The sequence below is a fragment of the Anarrhichthys ocellatus genome, unplaced genomic scaffold, assembly GCF_004355925.1.
Source record: "Anarrhichthys ocellatus isolate YVR2014 unplaced genomic scaffold, GSC_Weel_1.0 scaffold9, whole genome shotgun sequence".
Taxonomy (NCBI): Eukaryota; Metazoa; Chordata; class Actinopteri; order Perciformes; family Anarhichadidae; genus Anarrhichthys; species Anarrhichthys ocellatus.
The window spans coordinates 1,754,969-1,779,777 of record NW_022280039.1 but is presented as its reverse complement, the minus strand read 5'-3'; the positions used below and the strand labels follow the sequence as shown (position 1 = coordinate 1,779,777).

At 42.9% G+C, this 24,809-nt stretch overlaps 1 protein-coding gene across 1 annotated transcript in view; it reads left to right on the top strand.

Moving 5' to 3' along the window:
• Positions 1–24,809, top strand: part of arb2a (ARB2 cotranscriptional regulator A) — a 142,232-nt gene that overhangs the window by 46,345 nt on the left and 71,078 nt on the right. The window contains exons 7-8 of the mRNA XM_031849059.1: positions 10,815–11,033; positions 21,612–21,731. Coding sequence (XP_031704919.1) covers positions 10,815–11,033; positions 21,612–21,731 — 339 coding nt within the window. The remainder of the gene's footprint in view (positions 1–10,814; positions 11,034–21,611; positions 21,732–24,809) is intronic.

Below are 24,809 nucleotides of genomic sequence, written 5' to 3'. Positions count from 1 at the left end.
CCCCCCCCCCCCCCCCCGTCTTTCCAAGCACTCCCGCTCCCCAGCAGCCCTCCCCTCCCGCCCCCCACGCCCCAAACATTTTTAATTATATCTTCTCCGAAGTAGTGCGGCTCAGTAACCAAGGAGCTGACATTGATGCATGTGCTGATAAATCCGCAAACACTGGAAACAAGATTAACAAAGATTTTGAGGAAAGGGTGACAGCTAATTTTGCGCAATGGTCGGAGCCTCATTCAAGAGTGATGTTTTTGATAGCGAGCCACGCCTGAGAATTCATGCTCCACGCAGGGGAGGGGGACGCGATCATAGCGCGAGGAGTTCCGCGGCATTTGCACTTTTTAAATTGTTATTCTTTTCCTCTCTCCGGCACTCCGGCGACTGTCCCAGTGTTTCATCCCCCCTACCGAGCAGTTAGCTTCTTTGTTGTTTTTCCTTCCCATCTTCTTTGATTGTGCACTCATAACTTCAAATAACATAATCACACTCAGCATAACGTGATAATTCACTTTACTTGATTGTCAACACATTGTGCCACACATGCCATATTTAATATTACTAAGTGATCCAGGAAGACATAACAAAACATGAACCTATTATTAACCTAATACGATAGTGTTTTTCATCTTCTGGCTCTAATTTCCCAAATAAGCCAACATCACAAGTGATCGACAAAGAAATAACTTGAGAAAAGACACCACATTCATTCAGCTTCTCTGTTCGTCTATCTGTGTTTGTGTGTGTGGGTATATGTGTATATGTGCCAGTCTAATCAGTATGATCTAATCAGTAGTGTGTATTGTGGAGTCGGTGACATGCCACTCCAGGCCCGTGGTCCTGTCTCTGAACTGGCTCTCAACCCACTGAGACACCGATACACTCTCCTCTGAGAAAGATATCAGTCTTCCTCATCACTCACTCTCACACACACACACACACACACGAGGAGGAGAGAGAACGAGATAACAATCTTACTTCCACAGCTGATTCCCTATTTTCCCATCGAAGAAGCCACACCACCCTACCTCCTTCTCTCCTCTCTCTCCTCGCTGCAGCCAATTTCAGGTCTATACAGTAGAAACATCTTGTAGATTTCTTTTGTTCTTTTTTCATGCCTCTCTCTTTTTTCTCTCCCCTTTTTTCCACCTCTTTATGTGATGTCTCCCTTCTCAGAATCGCCTCCCCTGTCTTCATCTGAAGGCAGCTGACAGCTTCTTTCACTTTTCTTTGTCAATTTCTCCTTCTCTCTCTCTCTCTCTGTCTCTCTAGCGCTCTTTTTCATCTGAGTCCCCCCCCCCCCTTCCATCTGCTTTCGCTTTTGTTTGCTCGGCCCCTCTCCCATCCCAACTTGATAATGAGGAATGTGGTGTGACCCTGACCTCCATCGGCCCTGCAACCACCTCCGACCCCGCCAGGTGACCCCCGGTCCCTGTTTTGACAGCTTGATTAATTACAGAGTGTTATGATTTATGAGAAAAGCAGTATGTAAAAATAATAGACAACAGGTGGTCTTAAAAAAAGTGGTGGATTTGAAAGAGCTTCTAGTGATGATTGTGGTGGCGGTGGGGCTGAGGGGGTTGGTCTGTGTGTGTTTGTGTGTGTGTGAGAGAGGATGTGTTTTCCAGCCGCTTTCCATGGTAAATTGCTTTTCAGCTTTTTTTAAAGGCTACATCGGGTTAATAGGAAAATGTCTATTGCTCCATGCATGGTTTCCTTAGTTGCCACAGCATAGATTCCTGTGCGTGTATTCGGCCGTATGGTGAGAGGATGAAGGGGATTCCAACATACATGCGTAGCTCCATGTGTGTGCTATGAAGCATAAACCCGGCCATGTGGTAATGACACTATGGAAAATGTGCTGGGACACACAGACATACATACATACATATGCACAGACAGCTACACCATAGTCTCTGCCACCCTTTTCTAGGTTACATTCTGTGAAAATAAGCAGAGTAAATGGCAGGACAGAGCAGCCATAGTGTTTACCCTTCACACTTCAAACACAGCTTGTGATTGGCTGTGGTGACCTCCTCTGACTCATAGATCTGTGGTGCAGCTCCACTTAGAGAGAGGTCAGACTCTTGGACTGTTGTACTGTGTGTGTGTGTGTGTGTGTCATTACGGATGTGTCTGTGTGTCAATACTGTGGTCTTCTCATTTATTGTCGGTTGCATGATTGTAGCTTGTTACACTCTCACAATACCACATCAAGTACATTTTATCTCATGAAAGGTCACACTTAACATGAAATACACACACCTCACACAGCAACAGTCAGCGACATCGACAGGACCTCCAGTTCTCTCTGTGGCTCTCCCTCCTAGGTCACAATAACAGGGCAGGGGTGAGGGGATTTCTCTTTGACCTTTGACCCATGGAGGTCATAGTGGTCCTGTGATGTTCAGTGAGATTAATACCCCGAACGCAACAGCATGGTGTCATTATTCTCAAACACAGTGCCGGTTACTGGTAGATGACACCCAGCACACCTAACCATTTTTCATCACAACCGAGCAGTCAAAATCAGAATTTGGAACTATTGCAACTATTGGAATATTTTCATGACCTATTATGTCATTGTTTGTAAAGATGTACATAAAATGGCACAGGCTACATATTGAAACAAATTTACTGAAATGTATTGTGGCATACACACATGGACTTCTTCTACCATGGAGATTTGTATGTGCTGAGGCCTGTACATGCATGTATACATATGTTCATGTGTCTACAATGTTTAGATGTGTCCTGCCATTGACCCCGACCAGCTCAGTCTGTACATATGGCCATGCGTCTCGCACCCACTGTGTGTGTGTGTGTGTGTGTGTGTGTTGACGCGCTAACTACCTGTCCAGATGGTGAAGTAGAAACATTCATTGACGGTGCTCTTCAAGAATTTCACATGGTGGTGGAATTTCTTTACTTCAGTCGACCTGAAAGGAAGACTCCTTTTTGGTGTCATTTAGTTTCAGTGTTCTCTTGATCAACATAGATGGATATTTCATTGCAGAGGTCAGATGCCTTATTTTTGTCTAGTCTCGTTCATAAATGAGATTTTGAAAAGCAGCCAAATACTTTGTCTTTCATACCCATCATCATCATTCCTTCCTTCCTAGGCTCATTGAACTCAGGCTTTGCCGTTCCTCCTTCCTTCCGTGCACAGTTATTAGTGGGCTTCAGGACACGGTTGCTCCTGCGATGCTTTCCTCTCCTCCCACCTTTCCTCTTTTTGTAGCTTCCCCCCTCTCTGCTCACCTCTCTCTCTGATTTATCCATTAAATAGTTAGGCAGGAGGGTATGGAGGCACCTATCATTCCATGATCTATATCTCTCTGTGCCCTCATTAAAAATACATGTGTATGCTTAGGGGAGACAATATAGAATATATAAATCAAAATGCTAACGGCATCAGAATAAGCCTCCTGTATTTATTTCCCCATAGCTTTCCCTCTGTGGGGAGAGGACTCTTCCTGCGTACTGTATTTCCTTTGCTGTGTATGTGGCAAGCACATGTTTGATACTCTAATATTAAAGTACACTGGAAATATTGTTTGTTTATTATGCAGGTGATTTGATAATCTGCCCAAGCGACATTGCTGGCTGAGACATTGCTTATCATAACATTTCATTTTGGGATTTATTTGTTTAATTTTGTCTGATTGTATAAGGTTTTAAAGTAAAAAGATGTAATCAAACTTTCATCATTCGGATATTTGGATGTCTTGTAAGTGGCTATGGAGCTGATTACACATCTGGTGAGACAGCTTTAAAATATCAGTGTTGCTGAGTTAACATTCACAGTTGTGTCTCTGCGAATGACACGCTGGTCTTCTGTAACAAAAAAAAAATAAATAAAAAAAAAAAAATTGACAAATGACTTGTGTAACATTTACTTGCACAATCGATAGCTCTGACAATTTCCACCTGGAAGGTGATTAATGTTACATCCACCCCCAATCTAACAACCCCCAGCCCCAACCCTGCACCTCCCTCTGTGTGTGTGTCGTGCTGAGAGCCGATGAATCAGGCCTTCCGAACTATGTGCGTGTCAGTGTACGTGTGTGTGTGTGTGTGTGTGTTTGTGTGTGTGTATTTATGTGGCACTGTCTGTCCAGACGCTCGGATGCTTGATCAACCATTGAGCAGGGATAGTGACTGAACAAATTCACAGATCCACAGACGTCGAGTATGGCAAATAATTGACGCATAAACTGGCTTTGGCATTGCATTGAATGAGTTACTCAACAGTGTCTGCTTGAGTGTCTTTATGTCTATCCTTTCACTAAGGTGCTGAAAATAGACAGGTCGAGAGGAGCGAGACAGGAAAAGAGAAGTAGAAAGTGAAACGGAGAGAAAGAAATGTAAATGCGAGCATGAAAAGAAACTGAGGCATCGGGGATCTGAAGCTGTGCTATTCTCTTCACTTCCTCCACCCCACCGCTCCTCTTTGAACTCATTTATAAATATTCAGCTCTACATATAAACAATATCCAAATGAGCCCAGACATCCATGCCAAGGTTAAAAACTCTGCTGCTTGTTTCAGACAAAACTACTTGACTAACTCAAAAGGTTAGCCTCTTATTCTGACCGAAACTATTTGTGCTCATTAAGATCAAGAAAAAGATAATCATTACCACAGAGTCTTATTTACTTTGACCAAATTAGTGTACGACTACATTAGTGGAAGCCAACACTGAACGCAGTCTTTGAACTTGAAGTGAAAAGTTGAATTTAGAAACTTAATTAAATGTGTACTCTTTACAAGAGGAGAAACCCAAGCAGTGGGCAATTTGTTTGAAATTAACTCAGGGGGCAGATGGGGAGATGAAGCTTCAGTTTGTCTTACTTTTCTTATGTCAACATTTGTGTTGGCTTTTCAATTGATTGCTTAAACATACATGGGTTGAACAGAGCATCAAAAATAGAGTTTAGCTCACGTGTCTCATGTGTATGTATTGCAATTTATGCCCCCACAATTTAGGTGTAATTTAAGCCCATTATCTTGTTATCAGTTGTTACATTATGCTGTCTTTTTTTAAGGAAACTATGATAATAATATTTTAGGTCTTCTCCGCAAGTACTCGCATGGCCCCTGGGTATTGCTAGTTATCAAGAGGATGATTGATTTTGTGCTGACAGGCTGATGACAATCCCGTCTCATCCGCTCTCACATCACCTAAGATCCACACATGTCTTTTCATAGCCCCACTGGTACAGTAAGTGCTGTCCCACCCTTCTGCTCTCAGAGAAGCATCGCTGTGTGTTTGGTTGGGTATGAGGGGTCTCCAGACTGGTGCTCTGTTAAAATGAGAAAGGGGGCACCGTGACTTAATCTGACATTACTGTGCGATCTGTGTGGTATCTCAGCCTCAGGGAGAGGAGTGGGAAAAATAGAGAGAGAGAAAAGAGGGGGAACTGATGGATAAAGGGACCCTGCATGCAAAAAAAAAAAACTCACGTAGAGACGGAGACAGGCAAGGTCACACAGAGCAGGGTGGCCCTGACAGGGAGGGAGAGTGAGAGTTGTTATTACAGTATTTACCTTCCCTCTCAGCTCCTTCATGTCTCTTTATTGAGGAACAGTCTGTGTTTTTTTTATATCTGTTAGGAGTTTTGTACTTGTATTTGATGTCAATTTAGCAACTGAAATGGAAACAAATGATGATGCCAATGCTTTGCTCTCGCTTATTCTCCAACTTAGCATTTCTTCCCGGTCAGCCATTGTGCCTCGTTTAGATCTCAAACCAGACTGTAGCCTGCAGACATTCCTCCCCTCCTCCTCATCTTATTGGATATGCCATGCAGGGTGACCCTTTCTCCCTTGTCAGTCAAGCCTGAGCAGCGAATCGGGAGCGGCGTGTTGCTGAAACAAGGAAGTGGAGCAAAGGCTGTTGAGAAAAGGGAGCGCCGTTTGCCTCAATCCTAACAGCCCCCCGACAGAAAACGAATAAAGTAAACTGCCTGAGATCCAATTTCAATGGAAACCTATAGACTGCACGCTGATTCTCAAGATGTAAGATGCATATGCACAGATACAGAAATGCACTAAAATGCAAGTGCAATGCAAAGAAGAGCATTTATATGCTTCTATTCAGCAAACAGCCACACATACAACCTCAAATTCATGCGACCATACCATCCACGTTCCTCACTGCACGCACCCGTGACCGCTATCAGCCATGCTTTGTACCTGTCAAGTGCTGTCCTTTTCCCTGTGCCCAAAGCCCTGCTCACTACATGAGAGCTCTCACATCAAAGCTTCGCTGAGCTCCACATGCACAGATGAAACACCCTCTCACTCCGGCCGCCTCTCTCCCCGATCCCGCACATTAGACACATTTCATTTCATTACAACGCCACTGGAAAAATAGAGGTGCTGCTGTCTTAAAGGGACATCTTATTTACTCTCTCTCTCGCACTTGTGCACTTACTTACATGTGGACTCACACACGGAGACACACACACACACTATCCGCTTTCTTTTCAAGTAATGTGACTGAAAGGGAAAATAATGATCTGTTACCATCAAAGTTCTAGTGGACAAGCGGCATCTAATTTGACCATAGAAAGGGCACATCATTGTCATCAAAGAGTATTGACAGTACTGTGAAGACAGTGCAGTATGACTTCAGTTATGTTATCATAAATGACAAATAATACTTCATATAATATTTATATTGCAGCTTCTTATGGTTTCTTTCATTAAATTATTATTTTTCTCAATACCATGGAGATAGTAACGAGCATTTGGCTGTTCAAAGACCTACACAATGCTGCATGTGGGAAGATCGGACGACGACGGAGGAAGGGTTTCATCATGATGATGAGACGAGCCCTGGTTTCCTTAGCAGCGACAGCCTTTGTTGTGCTATCTGGTGCGGGACAGGCCGACAAAGGAGAGCTGAGGAGCGTCCGGACCGGGATGATGGGGGTGGGATTCCCCCACCCCCCCTAAAGGGGTCGGGGCGACCCTCTTGACCGCTGGCCCCAGGGCAGGAACGCAGTGTGGTGGTGGCACAGGGGCACCCACAGGGCATGGGAAGAGACTTAGCCTGCATACTGCAGCAGAAAGACAAGACTGACCCAACGCTTGAGGACCGTGTGTATGTGTTTCATTTGAGACGGTGTGTGTATAGGACAAAGGCAAAGTGACCCGATGTTAGCAATGTGTGAGAGAGAGATTTAGCGGTATAAAGAGCAGGGTGACCCAAGGTTTGCAGTGTGCATTTGTGTAAGATTCACACTTTGACAGCACATCACAACACACAGATCAGATTTAGCAGGTGTAACCAGTATGTGTGTGTGTGCGTTCGTGGGAGAGACTTAGCAGTTAGCTAGAAACACAAAGACCGAATGACCTAACTCTACAATGGTGTATGGAGAGATTTAGCAAAGACTAGGATGATGAACATTAGCTCTGTGGGAGAAATTAGTTCTGTGGGATTTTGGGGTAAGGGTTGACATTGTGCTGTTTAATTTGATTATCATATATTTTCTTCTAAATCCTGATATTTTGTAGATAGGTTGGTACAATTAGACAATCACACCAGTAAGTAATACAGTAATTTGTAATTTGAATTTATTTATTTTTTTACATAAAAAAGATATAAGAATCACATTAATAATAGAGAATTATTTTTATTGGAGTTCAAATATATATACATTTGTCCACAATAGCTTGCGTGCTCAGTCCATCAGCCTAGACTCGGTTGTATATTTGGTTGATGGAGAGAAGAATAAGAGGAGGAAGTGTCTGGACAGGGAGAGCAGTGCTTTCGACCTCTGTGTTCAAATAAATGATGGTTTCCGACATAGAGGTGATGTCATCTCCACACTAAGTACGACAACACTAGTCGCCTTTACAGCGATGTCCTTCTGGGTGACTGGACAGCTGAAAGGGTTAGCACTGTTAGCTCGGTTAGGTGTGTTCGCCTCTTCATAAGAAAGGCCATGGGCTACAGGCCACTCAGGGTTAGCAAAGGGACGCTAAAGGCTAGGAACCGGGCCACTTGATGTTACCAATAGTATGTTCAAGGCCATGTTCAAGGGGTTATTGACCAGTAAGAGCACTGGAGACTAAACATGGTTGTAGGCCACTCAGGGTTAGCATTAGAACATGTGGGCCAGTGTTGCTAAACTATTAACTCTTGGCCCTGTGAACCAGGATTAGGGGAAAGGAGAAATGCACACAAAGTGATGTGGTGGTGGTTAAGTGTGAGGATTTTTCTGTTATTTGTTCTCTCTGTCGTTCTGTCCTTCTTTTACGGGACATATTTTGACAGCGCGGTCTGCATTCATTTAGTCATATTTTAGTTTTTCATAAATATTTGTACTGATCAGTATTGAGTTTAATCATTTATTGATTTAAAATTTGATCTTGTTTTCATGATGTTGCTGCCTTGGCTTAAACTTGTCTTGTCAGTTATTTTATCAGGCTGCCACCAGTGGGCAGTGGCACAAAGCTGGTGTCGATCTGGCTGTACTACATCTCCCTGTCTCTCCTTCCTTCGCTATTTATCTTTGTCTTATCATTTTATCTATCCATCAATCTATATCCTTCCTCTCTGCTTCTCACTCTTTCTTTCCTCTCTGTCTTCCTCTGTTCTTTTTCATCGGGCGATCCATCTGTCTGAATGTGTGCCTGTGCGTCTGAACTTCTGCATTTGTGTGCAAATGTCTCAGTGATGTCTGCAGGCTGAATCAAGTCTCACTAATAGATCCTCATCTATTTCCTCTTCAACTTCACTTTTTCCTTTGTACATATATACACACAGACTTAGAAAAATCCATGTTTGAAGAAACATCATCTACGTAGAATTTGCATACAAACTATAAAGTGGACATGTCGTTTTTCAAAGTCATAAATCACTTGCTAAATTTCCATTAGACTTGCTGTACCTTGGAGTAAAATACAAAACTTCATTCCATCATCATGCAGATGCGGTTCTGTAGCATGGATCTTTTTTTAAACTGGAATTAGAATTTCAAAACACATCTGTTGAATTTTAAGTAAAAGCAAATGTAATAGTAAAATCATTTTTGATTTTAATTCTAAAATGTAATAATTTGCAATTTGATCATGTCCAATTTTCTTCTGGCTTGAAAATGCTGTCTTAAGTTTCTGATCTTTATATTCATACGTTTCACATCACAAATATGTCCAGCGAGGGAAGGAGAGCCTTGTCTGAATTTGAAAGGGAGCGAGAATCAAACTAATTTTATAATCTGAATAAGTGAGAACGTGTCATTTTGCCGTTGTCAACACACGGCAGGTGCTAAGGGAAGGGGTGTGTGGCAGATTTGATGTCGATAGGCACAGGAGAGACACACACTCATGCTGCGCCAACGGAAGACAAGCATGTTAACACTTATTACGGAAGAGGAGACATACCGCCTTGAGAGGACATTGTGTGAGTGATGGCGATTTGCGGAGGAAGTTGAGCGACACTGCCTCTCTTAACTCCTTTTCACATCTCCTACACTTCTTTTTTTGGTACTCCTTAGTGTGTTTCTTTTTGTGTGTATGTGTGTCTGCACAGGCGTATACCCATAAGTATTGGGGTGTGTGTGTGTGTGTGATAATGGGGGTTGTGTGTGAAAAGTGTAACAGGAATCCATCCATTTCCTGCTTTAGTTTCAGAGTGCTTTTTGACAATAAACAGTTAATTAAAATGACTTCAGAGTTGAAGCAGTCACCAAAGGCTGCAAGAAAACTTCCTTTTCTCCACGATGCGTTTCACTTCTGTCATCCTTTGTTTTTATAACCACTTCTGCTTCTTTTCTTTTTTCTCTTTTTTAATTCACATATGATTATTAATTCACATACAATTTCCTATCTACATCTATTGACACAGTTCTAGACGTTCTGACGTCTGAGGTTTGAAGTCCTGTACACAGAGTAACATGAACATGCACAGATACGTATTGTGGCTAACTCTTTTGTTGAGTGATGGTGGGATCGATTGGGTTTGATATTAAGTGACACATGGCCTTTGGAGTCACTAAATGCTACTCACCGACTGAAACCACCGGCGCTGAATTTCAATCCCCCAGTTACTTCCCAGGCTTGTCCCTGCAGTGACACACTCTCCTCTGTCTCTTTCTCGAGCATTTCTTTCAGTCTGGATTTGCGTTATTACCCCAGTCGTCTCACAATCTGCGTGTTGTTATGTTATGATTTCCTCATAGATATCCACCACCAAGCTCTTTCTTAAACACATGAGACCCTATCAGACCTCGACTGAGCAGGAAAGTTTTTAAGCTTCAATGTAGCGGAGATTATCACGCAGTGTTATATCAGCTTTCCTCAGTAGGTTCGACCAAATTAATATTGTCTCTTTCTGTTGGTAACAAACAACTAAAAAACTGTTTTGTAAACATTACATTTTAGGTTTAATAAAGCATATTTCTGCATTTCAAATGTCTTTTTTTTTTTAAATTAAATTTTGGGAATTAAAAAGGAGTAAAAATACACAATCATCATTGGTGCCTGTTTAATGTGAATTTTCTACAGATCTCCTTTTCTCTCTGACACACACACACCACACACACACATTCGTCATTATTTTTGCCGAAGATATATTTACTATATTTCATATACAGTATAGAGTCTGTATAGTCTGTATTTTTTAGTCTAGTTTTATATTATATATTATATTATACAGCACTTTGTTATAATAGAAGTTATATACATTTGTTTGTTTGTTATATTATACTGTACATCAATGAAAGCAATGAATATATCAAATATTATAAATACTAAACGCAACATGAAACATGATTCTGATTTTGTGGCTTTTTATCTGTTTTTTAGGAGGGCTACGGTGTGATGGTGCTCAACCCCAATGAGAACTACCTGGAGGTGGAGAAGCCAGCCATGTTCTCCCCCCTGCCCTCTCCTACTGAACCCTCCGACGAACCCGCTGAAAAGAGGGAACGCAAAGATGATAAAGAGGGCAAAAAGAAGAGAGAATTTTATGAGAAGTACCGTAACCCACAGAAGGAGACGGAGACCGAACGGATCCCTGTACGGGTAAGTCTGAGAGGGAGGGAAGGAGGGAGGAGAAAAAAAAAGGAAGGCAGGAAGGAAGTGCTGGAAAGCCGCAGTGGAGGGACAGAAGGATAGATGTTTGTCAAAAGCAGACACGATGGGGGAGGTGGACAGACTGACAGTTTCGGGTCGTGGGAGGAGGTAGGAGAAGAGACATAGGTGAGAAAATGGGAGGGAGGAATTTGGGCAAGTTTGGAGATAAAAGTGGGAAGAAGGTGTGGGGACAAGGAAGGTGGGAGGCAGCTAGCTGAGGAAGCTAGGGAAGGAAATGTTAGGTAACAAGGGATGATGGGAGGATGGGAGGCAGAGGGAGAAAGAAGGCTCTTGTGTGGTCAGCCTGTGTGTGAAGAGGTTGGCCGTGCGCCAGTCGCCTCTCAGTGAGCAAGTGTTAACCACATGGCTACCTCCCTCTCTCCCTCATCCTCGCCCTCTTTCCCTCTCTTTTTCTCTCTCAGATGGTGGGCTGGTCAGTGTAGCTCTGGCCCTTCACTCTTGTTGACCGCTGGGATTATTATCTCCCCAACACACACTCAGCAAACACACTGCAACATTCTTATCATGCTACACTGACTGTACACCCCCTAATTACACACACACACACACACACACATTTATGCTTTGCACATACACTTGATTCCGCCAGTTTACCTTGTGGTCAAACAAAGGAAGCAACCATTTAAATAAATATGGTATAAGTGATGAGAAATTAAAACAATGTTGTCCTCTGCATAGATGTCTTTTGTTTTACCCCTGCCAACAGAATTCACATAATTTGCCTCCTCAATGGGGTCGAGCCATTTTAACCCTCTTAAAAGCGTTCATTCAGTAAGATTTTGAAGATTAAGGGCACAATGAGCTTGGTTTTTTCCCATCACAGGATTTCATATTAGACAAGTGTCCTCATCAATTATCGGTGTCTTACTCTTGTTGATGGCGGTAGCGTCACAGCAGTGCATGTACCTTTGTGTGTGTGTGTGTGTGTGTGTGTGTGTGTGTGTGTGTGTGTGTGTGTGTGTGTGTGTGTGTGCGCGCGTTTGTGTGTGTGTGAAATGCAGTACTCTATCACTCTTCTTTGCTCGTGTGCTGGTTTCCCAGACTGGTGAACAGTTTGCTCGTGTGCTGGTTTCCCAGACTGGTGAACAGTCTGATGTGAAACTGACATGAAACTCTTCTGGTAAACACTCCATCATGTTTTTCATGTAGTCAAACTAACTTAACTTTTTTTTTCATTTTACACCAAAAGTCAATAGTCAAAATCCATCGCTTATTTCATGTGAGCTTGTTATATTGTATCCTAGTGTGTGTATGTGTGTGTGTGTGTGTGTGTGTGTGTGTGTGTGTGTGTGTGCGTGTGTGCGTGCGTGCGCGTGTATCAATATGTCCATGTGTTGCCATCTACTTAGGTCGATAGGAGTGTGTATTCAATTGTTTTATTTTGAAAGTGTAAATTGATTGATTTTTTTCTCCATATAGATATATTTCTACTCTTACTCCCTACCTCGTGCCTTAAATCTATAACACTCAGTAATGTTAGCATTGTGCGATCGTTAACACTGTCCCAACCAAGGTTCCCATATCCACTGAGGAAGCATGCAATATTATTCACATCTTGATATTGGGCTCAGCTTGCTTTCCCCATGCCTGCTTAATGCATGCCGGACAGGGTCGGATGCATTGAGACAGGTATGCAGCAGTGGCGTGTCTTTTTGAGACTGCAGTGTCTCGGAAAGACTGTGAAGTATAACAGTCTTGGCTTTTCTCCGTGAGGTGGACAGACATCATAATGAGTAACTGAAGACTACTACACACTAGCCCAGTGTCACGTCAAGTTCCTTTTCTGCTTAATATAAGTTATCACATTGATAATTGATTTAGCAGCCTATAATAGTGCAGTATCCAGCGTTGTGGCACTTTTGAAGATTTGGTTTAAAAAAAATGCTTTCTCTATGTTTCTTTCAGACAAGCAGGTTAATTCAAAATGATCCTCATAAGCCAGAAAAGTAGGGGTCATGTAGAAGGTTTAGATTTTCCAGCCAAATTCACTTTTCCTTAGATGCAGGGATTGCAAGACTCGGGATAAAGATTAATGAGTTAGCAGGTTGGCTCTGTGTTGGTGCCCCTTGAATTTTGACCTTTGACCCAGAAGTCAGCAGGATGCTAGTGTGTATGACCTCTCCTCTACCGTCCACCCCTCCTGCTGCACTGCTTTACTCTCCCCTGCTCTGCCCGCCCCAGAGTAAGCTGTCACACACATGCACACACACTCATGACACACACACACACAGAAAACACACATGCAGTAATGCATGGGCACACACATACCGACAGACAAAAGAGTAAAGGAGGTGGAAAAAGAACTAAGGTTTTGACGTGTGTGTGTGTGTGTGTGTGTGTGTGTGTGTGTGTGTGAGGGCCCGTGTCTTGGGTGGGTGCTGTTCAAAAAGATGAAAACAGCCCTGCTAAAGAGGTTTGATTTGATCCACCACCCACTCCGACTAACAGAGGTGAAGGGGAGGGATACACACACACACACACCTCTTTTATTCACAAAAACTCTCACTCTAACTCCCGCTGAGCTGCCAGACCACCTGCACACAGCCATTCAGAAACACACACACACTCAAATATATACCTCCACTCTTTGTAATATAATGAAATATAACAGAAATACCATAAACCATACTTGAATTACCACCCATCTTGCTCTGTATTTATACCTATAAGACTTACATTGTGCTTTTTTCTTTTTTTACTACATTGACTCACAAAGACTGACACACACACACGCACGCACGCAAGCCACGCCAGCTCCCTTATAGAGTTGAGTTGATTAATACGCTTCCTTACACACATTAATAAGCTCTTAACTGCTTTTAGGATTCTTACTTTTTAGCCTTGGGTTCATAGTGTGCAACCTCTCAACCTTATCTAATCCCTCTCCTCTCCTCCAGATCACACACCACTGGGCCATGTTTAGGGGGATGATGGTGGAGGCGGGAGAGCGAAAGAGAGGACAGAAGGAGGGATGGAAGGATAGAAAGTCTGATCGGAGGGATGCTGATGAGGATAGTGGAGGGGCGGGGAGGGGGTTAGCACTTTGCCTTATAGAAGTTTGGGAGTTCACTTTACTCTGAATTTTAGCAGTAATCCAGTTAGCTATTTTCTGTCAGCCAAGCGGAGGAATGGCAGGAACAAAAGGCACATTCATGGGCTTAAGAAGCTTCCAAAGAGTTCACCCAAGGCTGGCTGGCTGGGATTAGGCCAGCAGGCCCTGGAAAGAAGAAGGGGAAAAAAAGAGCAAAGGGGACAAAAAACAGAGCTTCGCCTTTCTTTAAGCACCACTTATTTTTATAAATGACTGGAATACTTTTCTCTCTTTCTCCCTTAGTTGTTTTTTTTAATGCTTTTCCTTTTAGGATCTCACATTGTAGGTTGTGCAGAGAGAGATAGACAGAGAGGCCCTCGCTCCGATAGCATTTTGACCTAGTGGATTGAGGCTATTCCTCGTTTGTTTTTTCTCCCACTAAATTCAGCTTCAGTGCAACGTCAAAAATGAGATATCTGTATGATTTGAGATTGGCGGGCATTGAATGCTTTCACTATGACATTCCCGGCCTTTTCTCTACAAGTATTCCTTTTTCACAATCAAACCACATATTGGGGCCCTTCAGTGTGCTGGTGTTTCCACTCAAGGCATTATTTAATTCCCTTGTGTTTAAGCTTTTTTTTTTTTTTACCTCTCACTGGTTATAGTTGATGTAAGACCTTCTCCTAAAGTTAGGAAATAAGAGTTTTGTTGTTGTTGTTGTTTGTTAGTTTTTTTGTTTTGCATATCATACCTTTAGTTTTTGACTTTGGAATACTGTGGTCTCCAACTGACGGATGTCTTGTACTGTCTCAACTTATCTGATTGTTGTGGATTGTTCAGAGTGTGCTTCCTAAAGGAAGGGGCATCCATTATTTAGGTCATGCCTCTCCAAGACCCCATTATTACCAGCTGCAGCTGTCCACAGGGGCAGACTGAGATCCTTGTCCTTGTCTGTGTTTAGCAGATGACGTCCTGTTTCCCCATGTTCACACTGTACTACAAAATGTCCTGAGGAGTCGCTAACACACACACACCATGCACACACACTTACACACCAAAACTTGATTATAAACATTAGGACATGGACACACAAGAACACACACTGGTAATTGTATTTGACATGGTGCTACAGTGTTTCTCTATGGGACTGGGTTTATGCTCATTGTCACCTTCACCCCTTTGCCCCATTCTGTGGCCCACAAGCAATTATACAGACAGGGTTTATTTGACCTTTGCCCGGTGGTTGTGCTGAGAAGTAAGGCTCAGCATATCCAAGGACAGGTAGGGACTTGATTAACCTCTGAACTTGGTCAGAGGAGAGGTCAATAACCAGGGCTAGAGGGCAGCTCACCTGCTTGCTGCAGAGAGCAAATTGGCTGGATGCCATCATTGTATTTGGGTGTGTATCTCTGTGTGAGTGTGGTAGAGGAAAAAGCTTTGAACTGTGTGCATGTGTATCTGTCTTTATGAGCTACGTTTTCATGTTAAGGCCACAGTACAAGCACACTGGTGTGTGTGTGTGTGTGTGTGGACATACATTCAGATTTATCTTATTGTGTTTGAAAATAAGTGTAACGGTGAATGCGTTTTACTTCTCAAAGTTTTAAAGGGGAGTTAGATTTTGTGCTTGTTAGTGTTACGTGTAGTACATAACATCTGTATGTGAGAACACATACCTTTTGTGTTTGTGTGTTTGCTCAAGGCAGAACCAGTGTAGTGGTCTCAGATCCCTGCTCCCAATCTTCTAGTCAGGTCAACCATCAAACACATCCATCCTGCTTCCATCGCACCTCCCCACCCACTGAGGTCTCTCTCTCTCTCTCTCTCTCTCTCTCTCTCTCTCTCTCTCTCTCTCTCTCTCTCTCCTTCTCTCTCCTTTTTCTCTCTCTGCACACAACCCCATTGTGGATACAGGCTGACCCGAATAAAGACACACACACACACGCATGTACGCGCGCGCGCGCATACACACAAACACAGCACCTTGGGGTCATCCTGGAACAAACACAGCCTTGTCTGCCTGCCCGCTCTCCTTTGCCTTATGTCAATTAATGGCTCGCAGTAATTTCACCTGACAATCCGGGCAGCAGCGCGAGGCTAGAAGAGATGTCACAGCGATGACCTTTCTGGCCTGCAGCCGCTCTTTTCTAATAAAGACTCTCGCAAACCCACAGCAACTTCCTTTGTACTTTGTTAATGAGTTATTGATTTGAAACAATGCCCAGGCAAATATTGTCAGAGCAGACTGACCTCACCAAGGTCATGCTATTTCATTGTATACAGTCTGAGCCCGCTAATCTGCACGTGGGACGACATGGACGCTATAGTTTTTCTCTGGCTCCATCTCCCTCCATCCCTCTCTCTCCCTCACTTTCTCTCTCATACTGTATATTCGTCGAATAACACACCTACACATTTCTCGCTCTGCACTCTCATACACGCGCGCACACAGTTTTCCCCCTCTTGTTAGTCTTGCACACGTTTTTCACCTCGTTCTCACTTTTCTCTGTCTCTTTCTCACATCATTATATTCCCAACTCTCCATAGGTACTATACTTGCTAATTACCCACAATGCCACAGTCATTATTTTCCCATCTCTGCCACTAATTTGCTCCATACCTTTCTTTCCCCCACTCTAGCAGACCCATCAGCTCCCAGACAGCTTCTAGCTAACTTCAGCTCTCTGTCGGCCTTAAAAGTAAAGAGAGTAAAGGAGGAAAAGACGAGAGGGGACGGAAAAAAAGGAAAAGAGACGGCGAAGGAGTACACGTCCCAGACATTGATTAGAATGCAATTGCAAACAGGTGTCGTTGAGGCCCACGTTTTAATTGTGTGCGCAGAGTCATGTACGCAATCACGCACACACAAACACAAACTAACTTGCTCTAATAACCTCTCTGCTAACACCAAACATGCAATTATGTACATTGCTTATTTAATATTTAATCATTAGGCCAAATGAAAACAATCCTGTTTTGATCAGGACATATTTAACAGTATAATTACTGGGGCTGCAGGTGGGTTTACCCAGTGTGTGGCCTGAGAGCAAGAGCGGATTGAGAGAGAGATCAGTCAGTGTGTGTGCGTGTGCGTGTGCGTGTGTGCGTGTGTGTGTGTGTGTGTCTGTGTGTGAGAAGCTCTGGTGTAATTTGAGTAATTTGTTTCTAACTTTTCTCATGCAGGAAGCAACTCTCTCATGGTATTGATGTGTGTTTGTAGTACTTGTAATTTTACTCCAGCTCTCACTCTAACCCCTTGATATAATTTTTCCAAGATTAAAACCAGTACTGCCCAAGCAAAAGAGTCCAAACCCGATAAAGTTGTTTAGGGATCCCGTGACACTGTCCTGACACTTCTGGCTCCCACTGAAAAGTTTGAGTGTAAGAAGTATAATGGCTCTTACCCACTAAATTCCTTCCGGTCCACACTGCTCACCATCTCCCAACCTGAAATTCCAGCTTCCTCTGAAGTGTTCTGAAGTCTTTTGTGTTTTGGATGAGGAGGAGGAGGAGCAGAAGGGAGGTGCAGGGAGGTCTGAAGTGGTTGTTTGTCAGAGTGTGTTGATGTTGTTAGATTCATTGCTTCCTGTGTTGGTCAGACACTGCGTTTCTGTTGGCGTTGGGGCTGTTATTCTGGCTGCAGCGCGCTCCTCTCTCCCACTCCCCTCTCCCTGCTTCTCATTACAGTGAATAAACACAGGGCAAGTATTGGACAACTTTTCAGTGTGTGCACAAGTTTGCATCTGTGTGCATGCAATTATTTGTGGTTTAGGAACGGAGTGTGAGTTGTTATTGTGTAAGTAAAGGAGAGAGCTAAATTGAACAAATTCTTGAAACTAGACAATTGGAAGGCAAACACATTCAACAAAGGAGTAACAGTTGGAACCACTTACGGACTAAAAGTGGGGTAGATAATCATGCTCAATGTCGTGTAGCAGGTTGTCTAGCTGGCAGTTTTTATGATGACTCAAGTGAAACGCATAATCAGAAGTCTGTTGATTGGCTAGCAGGCACTTGCCTAAAACCACATTTTTGTATATATTTGTCTATATATATATTAATATATATATATATATATATATATACAGTGCTATTTTCTTTGAGGGCTTCTGTAACATAGAGTTTTTGCGCTTTTACCAAAAAGCTCATATCTCATAAGGCACTTCTGCATTGGCTTCACTCTTCAGAACCGGAGGTTGCCGCTTGTTTTTGGAAAACTTTAGCCTGGCTTTCTTGTGTGTCTCTCTCAGTAGTGGGGTCCTCCTGGTTCTCCTGCCAGTTGAGTTGGTGATGGATTGTCTGAGTTGAAGTGGTGGTACTGTACCTTGTGTCTGGAGATCAGCTTGAATCTGTTCTGCAGTTGTCCGAGGTCCTTCCTCCACCATTTGAACAATCTTTATACATCTTTATGCTGCAATCTTTAAGCAGGTTTTCTCTAGCGTCCTCTTCCAGGGAGGTTGGCGACAGCACCGTGGCCTTAAACGTCTTAATAACATTGCGCACAGGTGGACACAGGAACATCAAGGTCTGGAGATGGACTTGTTGCTCTTCTCTCTGACCTCGTCAGACAATTCTCTCTTTGAATGAGTGATTGTTATATTGCCGGCATCTGTCACTCACCTGCTTGAAATCCAATTATTTCTTGCAACTTCTAAAAAGGTTCCAGTGATATTGTTCGGACCATTTCTGTGTGGAATATACTCGGCTTCAGCATTTTTTTATATTTCAGCTTTTTTTGTTACATGTTTATGAATTCCAGGTCCAGAGCTGAGAGCTATGTCTCTCTCTCTCTCTCTCTCTCTCTCTCTCTCTCTCTCTCTCTCTCTCTCTCTCTCAGTCTACTTTCTCATTTTCTCTCGCTCTCTCTGCCATTTTATTTATTTTTCATAATAGTTAGCTGTCAGCATCTGGCGACTTTCTGGTCCTGAGACTGTCTAGTACGCAGATTCGTATTTTATATTCTCTGAGGGGACAGTATGGATCACCATATATTTGGTAAACACACACACAAACTGCACACACCCTCATATGTCCCTTGACAGTCATGGCTGAAAGATGTTGGCAACAGGTGTGCAGTTGGGATGCTATTCTGACAGTGCTAGCAGATACACACACGTACATACACAGTGCGAGGAGAAACTGTGGAAATAAATAAATAAGCTAAGATACTGTGTGAGAGCTGGTGACAGGAAGCCGGTCTCGCAGGGCGGTGTGCTCCACTGCAGCTAATTAACCTCAGGAAATAATTGCAACAATATGCAAATGCTGTTTAGATAATTCACTACACTGCCATGCCAGGTAGTCAGTCACTCTGTTGCCTGCCACTGAGGGTGGAGGCAAATATTGTGTGTTGTTGTGTGTTAGGTTGGGTGATGGAGTCAGGAGCATGGGGAGACTAATTTGCCACCATTAAGACATCAGCTATGCAATATGAATCTTTTAATTATTTGTATTGAAAGTATATAGATAAATATAAAACGCTCCTCTTTTCTCTTCATTATGTAAGTTATCACTCATTGACACAATTTGTCTGCAATCAGTTGATGTCAGCAGGATTATTAAGGAAGAAAATATCTCTATCTCTCACTCACACACACACACACACGCGCACACACACACACACACACACATAAAGGTGCTATGTACAGAAGCAAACCCTGCCTAATGTCTCCATGTCGGGCATTGTTACTAAAGGGTAGGTGGAGAGGTGGGCAAAACGGGAGACGGAGGAGTGTAAAGGAGAGCAGGTGGGAACAGCGGAGGAGAAAATTAAGGTAGAAGAGAGGGAAGGGGTGAGAGAGGGAGGGAGGCAGGCTAATGAAATGGGCATCACAGATGAAGGGTGACATGGCAGAGGAGAGAGGAGGGAGACTTCAAAGGACTTTGATGTCACAGCCTTTCAGACAGACAACTCTGCTTCAGCCAGCATCTCCGTGCATGTAGGATAACACACACACACACACACACACACACGGGGCGCACTGATGGCAGAAGGGCAGGGCAGAGCGGAGTTGCCTGCTCTTGCATCACAGTCTGTGAATTGAGGTGGGTGCTGACACTACAACCCCCTCATGCTAATCTAGCAGTAAACACAAACACTCTGACAGGTTAATTTACCTCTAGACAAACACAGCAACAAAAACACACAAGCAGCACATCATCAAATAGTGGAAGCAGACACACACTTGCACAAAGATTTGTACACACAGATACACACGAGCAAAAACATCTCATCAAATCACAAGCTACCTTACTTTCTATATAAGGTAAAGTTTCAACCATATTGTATGTAGCGTGTTCGTTCTACGACACCATCTCCTCAATTACCAGCTTCAGAAAAGGGAATGTTGAAGTAATTATCTTTCTTTGAAATGCAAACACATTTATGGAAACTAACAAGAGAGTCTCTTAAGACACCTCCTCTGTCCTTTACCTCATATCCATAATTATTTGTTTTGGAGTCACATGGAACAGTTTGACACTCAATTAACAGATGAGTTTTCATTCTCTGTAGGCCATGTGTTTGTTTGTTTCAAGATATTATTTTTTTTATGTATATATCTGTATGCTTATTGAAAGGATTGTGTGTGAATAGCGTGTTTGCATCCAGCATTGTGCTATCTTAAATACAGCGTGGTGTTGTGATCTAAGGATACAGGTGTTTCTAGTCGACATAGCTCCATGTGTGGTGCAACCTCTTGTGGGAATGTAGTGTTGATTTCTATTGTGAACCAGACAGTTTGATAGGAAATCAAAGTGTAGAATCAATGTCACAAGTTCATTAATGGATGCCCTTTTCTCGCCTGTACTTTTACTATTGTTCTTTCCAGCCCTGGATAATCGCCTACGTCTCTGGTTAATTAAACATGCCTTCTGGTTGTGTGTGCGTAGACCTGCCTGTGTGTGTATGTGTGTGTGATCGTGTGCATGCAGATGAGAGTGAGAACATACGTGAGGGTTTGTGATTGTCCTCGCTGGTGCGAAACTGTGCTGTTTTGTTTATGCATGTGTATACGTCCTCCTTGTTTTTTTTCCTTTGACCTTCCCCTAGTGTCTTCCCATTATGCCTGTACTGGTGTATAGATGGGCCATCGATTCAGCAGCGGGCCACAAATTAAGATTTAAACGTTACGTCACCCAGCCTATTGAGTTTTACATTTAGGGCATTTGCAATATGCAAGACTTATTGATTTACCAAAGTGTGGCTCTTTATAGAATCCCCTCCGGCCACCACCACTTTTTGTTTCTCTTTCATACCTTTACTTTTTCGCTGGCCCAGAGGTGCAGGTTTTGATGCTGTAGCATTGAATTAAAAGAGTTTGATAACTCTATTGATGCTCAAGTCTTACTGGATGGAGACATATTTGTCTATTTGTAGTTGCACAACTGAGTAAGTTGACAGCCTTCAAGCGCATGTGATTTCCATCAGTGTTTTTTGTTGGTGATATAACATTAGAGTTTTTGTGTTACAGGAAAATGGTTCCTCGGAGGAACACGTGCTGTACGTGTGGGACCACTTTGTGTCCAAAGCCGCAGCCAAGAATGTTTTCATCATGGCCCACAGCTACGGAGGGCTGTCTTTCGTTGAGCTGGTGAGTGTTTTAGTTTTCCGCGTATCCTTTTTACCTCCCACCGACAAAGAGACACACTGAAACAAAATGCACTCCTGTCAGTACAATCACTTACATACATGTTCGTGTTGGAAGAGCTGCATATTCCATATAAACCGTTGTATAAACTCAAATTTAAGTTTGCAACACTCATACATGCAGACGTACATGTCGGTATGCAAATCAACTACATATTGTTGAACACACATATATATGGAAACAAGAAGAGCAGTATTCACACTGGCCACCTCAGGGAGACAGGCACCAGAGTGGTGATGTGTAAAACATGGTGGAACGATTAAAAATAAATAGCATTTAGTTTTGAAAAAGTACTGCCTCTGTAAACAATCTGGTTCATCCTTGTCCTTGGGCACTATCCACCGCCTCTACACATCAAGAACAGGAGGACAACAGGGGGAAGAAGAGGGCTGGATAAAGAAATGTAGTTATGGCAATGCAACAACTGTGTTACTGTTAAACCAGATCTGCTGCAGAGCATGCAGATCTCCCAGCCTTAAGAGAGACAGAGGATAGGTGGAAAGATGGTGGGAGGGAAGTGGATTTGAAGAAATTAATGGTGCACAGGGGAGGGTGAAAGTAAAAGTTCGGCCAGCCTCTTGGCTTTATAACCGCACCCTTCAGCTAAATGGGCCTACAGTGTGTCTTTAGTGGGTTACATGAAGGCTGAGGTCCATTCTTTATTTTTTGGTCTTTGGTTTACTGCGATATCCTTGTGGGACTCTGCATCACATATTGATCATCACTTTCTCGTCTGTTAGGGGTTTAACGACTAGAGTTACATATTAACAATAGAGCTTCAGGGTGTAGGTCGCTAATACCATCATGGCAAGTTATTTACCAGGTAGGAGTAGCATTTAGGAGTCATGGTTAATGGTGGGGAGGTTTGTTTGTACCCTGGAACTCTGCTACTTGCTGTTGGACTTATCATCTAATCTAAGTCTAATGTGTATACTAGTGACACACCGTATACAGCAACAAAAACATGCACCGTGTAGTTAATGTCGAACAAAAAGGATAAAACCTCACCATGGCTTCGAGCTCTTTCGTGCCGTTTTATTGAAAACAATGTTCTGATCTTAAAATCCTTATATAGTAACTTAAAAGGTGCTCCATAAGAAATACAGAGCATATCTACTGCCTCCACACGGCTCTCAACATGGCGAAGACTGAGCCGGCGGCTCGCAGCTAACAATACCCGATTAGTCATCGTATTTTAAACTATATTAATCCGACCGATAAATCACCTTTAAAACATCTTTGCACACTTCCTCATATGAATTCCAGCATGCCGTAGCTCTCTACAGCTTGATAATAGGAAGCAAAAGAAAACCTAAAAGTCTAGTTCAGTTGTATTTGAGGCTTTTGAAATTTCAACAAACACGTGTATGTAGCTATCTTGGCTCAGTGCCAGGCTTGTTGCAGACATGCTGTGCTAGCCGCGTTTAAAATACTCAGGACTTCATTGTCTTAAGCTCTGCTAGCCAACATACGGTGCTAGTTGTGTTTGCAAGCCTCTCTATGATCTGAGAGCTCGGGTACATTGCCAGTTTGCTGGTTTCTTGATCTGAAGGATTTACTGCTAGACTCACTACATCCCATATTATTCAAGACATATCTCTTCTCTTTTCTCAGGAAAGGTAGGAAAGGGGAGGTGGCACTACGAGGATACGGCTAGTGGGGGATTAAAGGTGGGCACTTGTCCCACTGGTGTTTTCAGGAATATTTTCTTTTCTTTCTCTTTCACCTCCTCTTTTTTTTGTTTAGTATTTTGTAATTTTAATTTGGCTGCTAAATATTCATGCAGTGTTTTGTCCGTGACAGCCTCACAATCTCCTGGGCTTTCTGGCTGTGTGACGAAGACTAGCTATTCCCTCTATTTGTCTCTTTCTGTCTCTCTATGTTTCCTTCAGTCAGACTCCCTCTCTGTGTAAAGGACTCAACAAGGTTTTTAACTGCATTCTTTTATGTGATGTCCTTGTCATGTGAAAACCATCTTTAAATTACTCATGTACAGTATGTGCATATATAAATACATAGCATATAGCAGATGCAGTATGGAGAAGGTAACATCAAAACAGAGACTTGAAACATCATTGTGTTCACTTTAAGTGACAGGGTTTTCGAGAATGCCATTGTCAGGTTTTCCCTTGAGGCCATCCCAGCTTCAGTTGTCTATTAGTGTCAAAACTCCTTCACCTCTTTACAAACTGACACAAACGCATATACACATTCATATTCTTTATTAACCACCCTCGGTTACCCACCCGTGCCTATCAGCAACTCATCTACAGAGAGCAGTGTGCCAACTTGTCCAAGCCAATCATGCTGGTTTTGAAGAGAGTTTTTTGTGTTATTATAATTTATTATTCTGTTTAGGTGCTTTTTATTCAAATACATTCAGGCTACTTGCATTTTACAGGAATACCATATAAATATACACATGGTATTTAAAGGAGCCAAGATACATTTCTTACTTTTTATTGCTGTTTTTCTGCACTCCCTCACACATGCATGCACACACTCATGCACATACATGTGCTCACCGTCTACTTAATTGAGGAGAAAGTTGTCCAGCGGGACGTGGTGGGAGGGTGTGTGCGCATGAGCCGGCGAGTAGAGAGTGGAGCCTTGCGGGATGAACCGTTTGACACACGAGAAGACCCAGAGAAAACAAGCTGTCTGTGGGTTAATTACTACTCCGCTTTGCAGTTAATAAATACATTTCTGATCAAGCACATCAAAAAGGCACACCATTAATTTCTCCTGCTCGCTCCCCATGCTCCGAAGCATGTTAGCCCCTGTTTGGAGCGCTCAAGTGTTTCATTGCAATTTGATTTCTTTTAAAACACTTCACAGTGTGTACTGACTAATTATAGATACATCAAAGAGTAGCTAAATGCCTTTGAATAAGTGCTGCAGGGGGAAAGCTCTTCCTCTGCTTCGCCCCCACCTTTCTCGCCCTTTTCCCCTCTCTATCATTCTTCAACGATCACGGAATCCATCCGTGCTACTTTGTTTGAAACCCAGTATTCCTATATA